Consider the following 9,487-nt stretch of genomic DNA (forward strand, 5'->3'; position numbering starts at 1 on the left):
TAATGCATAAGAGGCAATGCACTTCAGGAAATGGACTTATGACAGTGCCAAATGTTGAATTAGAACTTACATTGTCCAAAGCTTCCTTCTTTCAAAAAGGTATTGATAAATATTTGTATATATTATCCATCTTCGAAACTAGGTTTGTAGCTACAGCAGTGAAACAGTTGGAATTGATCTTGAAAAAGGAGTCAAAACATCAGAGTAAATGTTACAGTGAAAGGAAATCAGAATAGACCAGCCTGTTCTGTGTCTCTGTGAAAAGAGAGGGGTGGGTTATTCAGGGCAGAAAATAATTTAAAGGTGCTTTTTATTTTTTTCAGAATAACTAACAGCAGTTAGTCATGAGTATATGGTGGGTATTTGTGATAGAAAAGAAAAACTCTTGGTTTGTAAAATGCAGCATGCCATTATGCCTTTTTGAATTTTGATATGTTCCAGTGTATCTTGATATGAAAATTAGCTAAGGTAGGAGTGGGGTCTTTGTAGTAAAATCTTGATTTTACTTTTCTTCAACAAGAAGTGGAAAAGAGTAAACCAAGGAAGTGAAGTATGATAGCATATAGCACTAGTTCTCATTTTGTACAGTTTCATTTAAATCAGTAAGAAGATTTGAAACCTCCTATTGACATATTACATTTTCCAATATCTAGTCTGGAAAAGATTTACTAGAATAAAACAGAGAATTACTGTTAGAAAATCTGGGAAATTCTGAGACGAGCAGAACATTTTTTTCTAAGCTGCAGTTGATTGCCTTTGGCACTACAGGGTTGGGCTAGAGACTTATAAATTATGAGCACATTAGGTAAGTATCCTCAGGAAAGCCTCTGTGGTAGTGATTATTATTACAGTTATTATCTAGTCAGCAAAGTTAATGCTTGCCTGTTTCGGTTTGGTTTTTTTTGTTTGTTTTTTTTTGTTTTTTTTAAAGCAGAGTGCATGTTAATAAAGTGTTGGGTATTCATTGCAAACAGCCTTGCCTGTTTTCTAGTTGAGATTCTAAAAACCCTTCTGCTCTTTTTTTTTTACAAGACAAGCAGACTTCATTAACTTCAGGTTTAATTTAAAAAACGAATGTGGAACTTATTGGCTCAGCACCTTAAAGAATTCCATGTTTAATAATTGTGAAGGCTTTCCATCAGATTTGTGTCTGTTCTGAATTAGTAATGTTGCTGACTTATTGTTTTAGAAGAGGAAGTCCTTGACCTACTGGGTTGAAAGAATTGTGACTGCTCTGAACCTTTGTGGGTCCTTTAGCTCTGCCATATCCCCTGTGAATAATTAGAGGTATTTGAAAGTATTGCTGGAGAAGCCAATTTGTGTCTTTCACTTTGCATATTGTTGAAGCCTCATGAATTAATCATCAGTAGGGCAAAAAATTAACTTCTTCAGACACATATTTTGATGGGTCATGAGGGAGAATGTAAAGTGATCTGTAAAATATTCTACTGATCCTCTAAGTATTAAATTATTATACCTACAGGCTAATTTAATGGAAAAAATAGTTTCTTTTTCCCTTTCCTAACAGAAAAATGCACAAAGAAAGAGAAAATCATACTTCATAATTTTTCTAGCATTTGAAGGTGTTAGAAATGCAGTCACTTAATTTGCTGAATGCTTATACAAACAATTCTGAAGGCTGTGTTAAATCTGGAGGGGGCTTGTGTACATATTTACTTCTATATATTCAGGTTTTGGGGGTTTTTTTGTTTTTTTTTTTTTTTTTTTTTTAACAAGTTTAAACAACCTATTTAATACTGGAATCTCTTTTGCAAAAATATGAGGGGGGGAGAAAAAAGTTTGTGGTGATTTATAATTGTCTTTGACCAAAAAGTTGCCAATTGTCTTCTAAGATTCTGAATAGCTGGCTGTTGGGTGGTTCATTTACTGGTGTGCTAAATATTTAATTTTTTATTTGTTCTAGCAAATGAGACTGAATTAGCATTCTTCTGTGAGGAAGATTACAGAAACTACAAAGCTAATCCTGTTTCAGCCTGGTGAAGATCCCAAGAGATTGTTTTGTTTTCCCATACCTGTTGTAAATTTTCCTTATTCTGCTTAATGAGATTTTTCTTAAAGATCAATAAATCCTAGAGGATTGCTTTGCAAACAGTGCAATTCCCTTCCTATAGAAATTAATTTCTGTCAATATGCTAAGACTGAGAGAAGGAAAACTGGGGGACATAAATGACTTTTTTCTTTCTTGCATTTATATTTCCTTTGCTTGCCTCTTACAATGCAGGCAGTGAAATCTGTCCTGTGGCACACATTCTTGGTGTGATCCTACAGCAGACATTAACTATGTATGGAGTTTATACAATGCACAGTAAAATCCTATCACGGTACCAACTTCTAATGAAAATAGGAACATTTTATGACCAAATCACTGGTATTTTAGAGAGCTTGAGAAAAGGATCTCTCTATTTCAAGTCATTTTATGTTTGGTCTCTTGTTTAAGTGGTGCAGACTGGCAAGTGTTTCATGCTCTTCACTTTCCTTTATAGTCTTTTCCAGCCCTCTTTAGCGTGGAAGCTTGCCTGTTCTTAGCTTTACTTCATGGAAACACCTTCACATAAGAGGCAGTAACCTGAGTTCTGCCAGGACATCAGTGTGTATAAATAGGAATTGGGCATTTTTCCAAATGGTGTGAAAACTCATGGTTTCAGTTTTAAGAATAAAACCTGAATGATTTCATCTTTGAGAGGAGAGGCCCGGTCTGTGAGCCACATGAGTTCAAGACTGGAATTGATTCTTTCCTGCTTTCCAAGAGCCAAATACTGCATTGCTACATGTTAGTTCTTGGTAATTCCTGGTTTTCCTACTACATTAACTAATTCAAGAATAAGAAAAATTGGTCATGCATCCAATAAAGTACCTTTAGCTAGATACTGCTTTTTAGGGGTTACCAAGATGGTTCACTGCACCTCTGAGCCTCTCTTCACTGAAATAGAAGTGATGCTGGCTCTCTGCCTTAGCAGGCTTTTTGGGCATAGGCTCTGCTAAATCAGATGACATCTCATGTGCATTTGCTTTAGACCCACACATCGACCCTCAGCTCTGGGTGAGAGGTGACACCACCATTTCCACTAGAGACTTTCCAGACAAGTAAGCTTATAGTTTCCTAGAGCTTTGATGATTTTTTTTTTTTATTGACAAGTGACAGTGAGAGCAGATGTGTGATTTCCAACACATCTAAATAAAAGTTCTCTTTACTTTAGATGTAGGGCCAAAGAAACCTCTCTATATAGTTCCCACTTAATTTTCTTCATCTTTCCTGACAACTCTCTGGTTTAGGCTCGTTTCAGTAGCTGATGTTACTCACCTACAGCTTTGCTTCAGAGTTTTATTCTCTTGTGAAAGTAGTATACCACTTTTTCATCTGTGATTAAAAGGCTGATTGTATCTTTAACTTGTAAGGAGTCATCCTGTGTCACTGAAGTCACCTGTGGTCTCTTGGGATTTAGATGTGGTTATGCATACTCTGATAAATTTGTGGGGAGAATTTACCACTTTCCTCTTTCTGTCCAAGTCACCTTTCTGTTGCTGGTACCTGCTCCCCAAACATGGGCCCATGTCTCAGTTACTTTCTTACATAGCCTGTCATATTTGCCAGATTAATCTGGCTGATGATAGGAGTTTGTACTCATCTTCTCAGACAGTTTAGGCTAATACCTTGCCCTCCAGAGCACACCAGCTTTGTTCAGCCAAATTTACAGTAATGAAGGTAGCTTTGTAAGAAGTAGATGGCATACTGGAGAGATCAATGTCTCAGACTGTCCTTCCAAGGCATGTAAATGATATCTGTCAGCACACTCAGGCTCTCAGACTGAGCAAACACTCATACTCTTCCTCCTGTTTTGGGGATTTGAATTTGGTCTCCAGCCCTTTCAGACAGATTTGGATTGTTTTTGTGATACCTTTTCTCTAAGGCATTTATGTTTGAAAGCGTCACCAAATTTTGATAACTGTCCTTTCTGGACTAGTACAGTTCAGTGGTACATCGAGTGTGGCACAGTGAAAGAGCAATTCTACAGCATCAACAAGAAAACAGTAAGTGTTTTAATGCAAATATTCAAGAACGATGTGGCTGGCACTCCAGACTAGCTTCTCTTTCTAAGGGAAGAGTTAAACTACTGCTTTGTGAGCTCCGTTCACTTTGGCAGTGGCGCTTCATTGGCTCCTTTCTGCAGCAGCACAGTAGAGCCTTTTGTAGTGCTCTCAATGACCACACTTGTAAACTGGATTCTTCCTGAAGTGTTTTTCTACTGTGTTTTTTTTTAATTGGACCTTTAATAATACTTCTTTCAAATAAACACCACAAAACTGTAGATAATAACTGAGAACTTGTTTAGATGGATGCTGTTCCAACATTTTTCGGTAGGATATAGTAAAGCCTTGTTTCAAAATAGGTTTGATTCCAGGATCACTGAGTACCAAACAAAATCTGTGAACACTAACTAAAGGCTGAGACATCTTTGCCCATGTTGTTTTGAAATTCTTCTCCTAGTGAAGGAAACCATCTACAGAGTTAGTACCATGGTTTGTTATCCTGGCAGGGGTCGTGAATTGCGTCGGTTTACAATTACTGTTAATCAAAGGTGGCTTCTCCATGATTTGTAGTGGGGTAAATCATAAAGCTTTACTGGTGGTGTTCTTAGACATTGTGGGGTTAGTAAGTATTCATCTTTCAGTATGATGTCCTTGGAGCCTTTTAAAAAAAACAAAACAAAAAGAACAGCATCCAGAGTGGATGCTGAAATAAGATGCAACTCCTCCTGGCTTATTGCACTGTAGCAGGGAAAGGCAGTCAAATTGGAAGCTGGATGTGTGTGGGGCTTGGATGTTTCTTGGAGAAAGAACAGCCTGGAGTTTTGGTTAGGAGGTGTGGAAGAATAACTACTAAAGGAGAAGAGAGGAAATTAGGAAAGGAGTTACCATGAAGAAGAAGAAGTAATGGTGTAACTGAATAAACACACAAAATCTCTTTCCTGGCACAGAAACGCTGGAGTAGAGTTGCTTTTTATGCCACTAAAGGTATGAAAAAGGTGCATTTTAATACTTTTTGAACTTGTAAACTGCTGGAATAGGCATTTTGTTTTTCCCAGGCTCTGTCATGTTATACTTTCTGCATGCAACAGTTTTTGTGTATTTTTCTGTCCAGAGATAGTTATGTTGCCTCTTGAAGAAGGAAGAGCTAAGAAAACTGCTGGCACAGATAGCTGAGGTAAATGTTGACATTTACCAATGGCATAAAGGAGTCCTCAAAGATCTGATATGTGCCACTGTTAAAGTTGGGGAACTGCTTTATCTGATCTAAACATTCTATCTTAGAGATGATCCAGAGATAAGTTGTAAGCTGTGGTGTTTCAGTCCCTGGGAGTATTCAGCACATCCCCTGGCAGATCATTTCCTTAAAAACAAGCTGGCAAGTAACAATCCAAGAGTTACCGTAGCCATGACAGGACATCCATGAGTCCTGTCCTTGGACACTAATAGCTACAGAAATCCTGACTGTCCAGAGATCAAGAGTGAGAGAACAGAACATGCGATGTTCATTCATTCTTTGTCTCATGACTGACATGATTCTGGCTTCAGCGGAACTTCAGCCGGCTGGAGGCATTACAAGTGCTTAAGGCTAACGCACACTTGTGCTTATTGAACAGTTCGGACTGAGCTCATCTTTCTGGTTGGCACCTGGTCCTCCTTCCATGACTTCCTTTTTGTAATGCTGCTTGGCACAGATTTGCAAATGATTAATGAATCAAGCAACAATGCCCAGTAGACAGCTTTGCTACTTTTCATATTACCAGGATATTGACTTTTTCCTACTACCTTTCCCGTTGAGTTAGAGAAACAGACATACCTTTGCATGTTTTCCCAGCCTCTTCCCTTTGCTTCTTTGCTGATTTGCAGTGCTTTAATGGTTAGGTTTGCACCTCATCTGATATGCAACAGTGGCATTTCCTGTGGCAGTGAATGTACATTTTTTTTTTCTGTATTCATGAAGAAATATGCATTGAAATAGAGAGGCAGCCTTTTCTACACTGTTGCTAATAGTGCACAACAAAGGATCCTTTGTTGTTTTACAGGAGGACTTGCATAGGACAGCACTGTCCACTGGTCAGTGGAAGCAATAATGTTTTTATCATAATGCTTTGTAAGTTGGAAGGAAATGAGAGAAGTTACATCGGGAATGCAACAACAACAAAAAAAAGCAAAAAGCCAAGCCCTATTGTCATAAGCTGTCTTTGTCTGCAGAAAAAGCCACCAGATGTCAGCACAGCCTGCTCTTTCATTCTCCAGAACCTGTGTAAGCCAAGAAATATGTAATGTTTATGAAAGGTGCTTATCTGTGAATTGGTTTAGCCTGCAAAGTCTGTCCTAGGGTTCTGGTGATGAAAGCTGAATCTTTCCTTGCAGAAAGTATTTCTTTTTATATTAAAATCAAAAAGCGGCAAATTGAACTGGTATCAGTGCTTAAATTCCTCTTGTTAGAGAGCATCCTTTGCAAAGCCAGTTCCAGCGTATCTAAATCTTTGCATGCTGTGAGCAGGCATTTGCAGAACATTCATTTGAAGAATTGTCTGGAAAAGATCAGTGTTAATTTCCTGAGGTTTTGTAAAGTAGACTTTAAATATGCTTTTTTTTTTTCAAACACAAGGAAGACCACACAGAATAGAGACATGTGCAAAGCAGAGCAGAACATTTTCAGCAACACAGCTTAAACACACAACAAATGTATCTTCCATGCTTCTGACCCTAAGCTCCTATTTCTTCCTTGTAGTGCAAGGGCTGAGGAGAACCTGGCACTGCGTTCTCCGGGCCACGCTTTCTGAGCTGTGATGAGCTGAGATGGGATATGAGTTTTGGAGCCTAAACCCAATCACTGTGCACAGCTTTATGCTGTCAGTGATTGAAATGCGTGTAGATGCTGCCTGGTTAAAAGGGTGAACTTGAATTGTTGCACAGGGACAAGGTGTGATAGAGCTTTCTGCTCAGATTCCTGTAACTTTTCTTGCAGCAGCTTGCAGATGCCAGGTATACTATCGAAGAGAGGGAAGTTAAGTGGTAGGTAGAGCCTGGGTGACCTAAATCCTTCCTTCCTTCTGTTTTGGGCTGCTGCTTACTTCATTTCCTCTAGCCTTGTACCACTGGTGGTGTGCTAGAGGTTTACCACAACTTGCTGTGTATGAGAACTGCTTATCGATTCCAAACTATCGCTGTAACGCTCACACACAATCTGGAGGTGATGCATGGGAGATTGCAGCTGTGCAGTCTTGCGCTGTCTGCAGGGGAGGACTACTGTGTGCATGGGTGCAGTTAGCACGGTGGTGCAGGTTTTTTGGGAGGTGTTATTCTTGCTTCTCTTCCTTCTGCGCAGCACCCAGTTCTGCTTCACTGGAGACCAGGACCTCCTCTTGAAGCATGGCATGCCTGGCAGATAGCTGAGAGGACAGGTGGGTGTTTGGGCTAGTGATGCAGTAGGGGACAGGATGGGACATAGAGCTTTCATCTTCCTGTAGATAAGGTATTTTTGATGAGATATGGATTGTACCTTTTGTTTGCTAGCATTCTCTCTCTGATAGTGATAGAGTCTTTCCTTTGTAGCAGGCCAAAAGCAGCTAGGCAGAAGAGTGTGAGTTTCAATTGGTAGCAAATACATTCAAGAGCTCAGTATGACAGATTGTAAGAATTTACCTTTGTATGTCCATTTCTGATGTCTGGCAGGTGACTTAGTCTTGTGTACCAGGAATGTTGGCAGGTACTGTAAGAACTACTGCTGTCTGCTTTCATTTCACATCTTGAGAAGGTTTAATTCTGCTTTCTAACCTGAGGCCCAGGGAACATATTCTTTAAGGCCAGTTTGGGAGGCCCCTTTTCTTCAGTGAACTGAGATTTTTTTAAAATGGAAGGTGTGGTATCAACGTGTTTTTCACACTACTTTGAGGTCACACCTTTGGGTCTGTGCATGTATTTGTGTCCATCCAACTGGAGGATATCAGTTGGTTTTGGAGTCAAAGCAGCAATCTAGAAATGAAAGTCTTATGCCTCAGCAGTTAGCATCACGGTCATTTTTTTCATGCTACTCCCCTGCTCCATCCCCTCAAAATCAAGTAAATCTGGTTTTGCGGAAAGCAGACTTGAATCTTACACAGTAACTTTGTTTTCTAGAGCCTGAATGAGACAGCTACTTAAAAGCAGCCCCCTGACTGTAGATAGCTCTTTAAGCCAGCAGGCTGGCATGCAGCAGCTGAAGCTAGCTAATTGCAGATCAGATATGAGAAACAGATAACAAGAGGAACTAACCAGCTGAACAGCAGCTACAGTGGATCCTCCAGCGCTGAGATTTCTAAATCTAAAGCAGATTATCTTTCTTGAGGACTGCAGTAGTGCCACTTTGAAATATTCCTGTAATACTATGGCTTGTAATATGTGATCCTTCTGACTGGCCACACATAAGTTATATTTAGTCTTTGATTATGAAAGTCCTGCACACTCTCTGCTAACAAGAACTGTCCCTAATCATAGATGGTATATTCCTGCTGTGTATTGCATGCTCAACTTTAAAACAAGCATGGTTCTGACTTGCACTAAAAAACCTTGTGCAGAAATTCTGCAAAACTGATGCTGCTTATTAAGGCACAATAAACAGATAAAAGAAAACTGTCCTGGTGTAACAAATCTCATTCCTCAAACCTGAGGCACAGTCCACAGATCCCGCTAGCTCAGTGCATGAAATTTTGAGCTCAAGGATAACACCAGACTTTTGTTGCTGATTGTAGCAGGTCATGCAGCTGTGCTGGCGATCTCTGAGAGCCTGGAGGAAATATATTGCATAGAGGTGCTGAAGCAAGTGCACCCCCCTAAAGATTTAACTGTAGTTTGATATATCACTTTGTAAGTAAATCCCTGAAGAGCAAGAAACCAAGTGCACTGAGCCTTGTATTATAAAACAGAAGGAGAGAACTGTACCTGCAGAGGTTAATCTTCAGCACAGGAATTTAAATGAACTCATTAAAATCAACTTACAAATTAGCTCATTAAAATGCAATGCTGCAGATCCAGAAGTTGGTTGATCTGGCATGCCACTTCTATGAAGAAGTGACTTAAGAAACAGAGAGCAAACTGATAGTATTAAAACTCCCTTTTTCTTTCCAGTCCCATAAACCCTCCTCTGGAACTCCCTTGAACTCTGTATCAACAGCGCTTTTTCTTTAGTGAATTAAGGTTGTTTGATCCTGTGGTACAACTGCTGTGTAATATCACTAGCCTCTTGAAATATATGTCTGTACACACTTGTAATTGAGGCCCTGGCACCATGGGTCACAGCAATGATCATTTTCACTTATTACCTTGGTGACGAGACTCTACCAGATGCTCACTGTAGTAGGTTTTATTTCCTAATGGTTAAATTCTAGGTAATCACACTACTCTACTACTGCCATTAAAGTAACAGTATTGTTTAGGAGGAGGGAAAAAAAAGACT

General features: G+C 39.4%; 1 protein-coding gene across 4 annotated transcripts in view; it reads left to right on the forward strand.

The window, feature by feature from the left end:
• The window catches only part of C6H2orf76 (chromosome 6 C2orf76 homolog), a 42,934-nt gene that overhangs the window by 9,246 nt on the left and 24,201 nt on the right, over positions 1-9,487 (forward strand). Inside the window, exon 6 of one of the 4 annotated variants that reach the window (XM_075757145.1) lies at positions 1,925-9,295. The exons of the other annotated variants lie outside the window; for them this stretch is intronic. Coding sequence (XP_075613260.1) covers positions 1,925-2,001 — 77 coding nt within the window. The 3' untranslated portion in view covers positions 2,002-9,295. Of the gene's footprint in view, positions 1-1,924; positions 9,296-9,487 lie in introns of those variants that run through there. 4 annotated transcript variants of the gene reach the window in all.

This window comes from Balearica regulorum, chromosome 6, assembly GCF_011004875.1.
Source record: "Balearica regulorum gibbericeps isolate bBalReg1 chromosome 6, bBalReg1.pri, whole genome shotgun sequence".
Lineage (NCBI taxonomy): Eukaryota > Metazoa > Chordata > Aves > Gruiformes > Gruidae > Balearica > Balearica regulorum.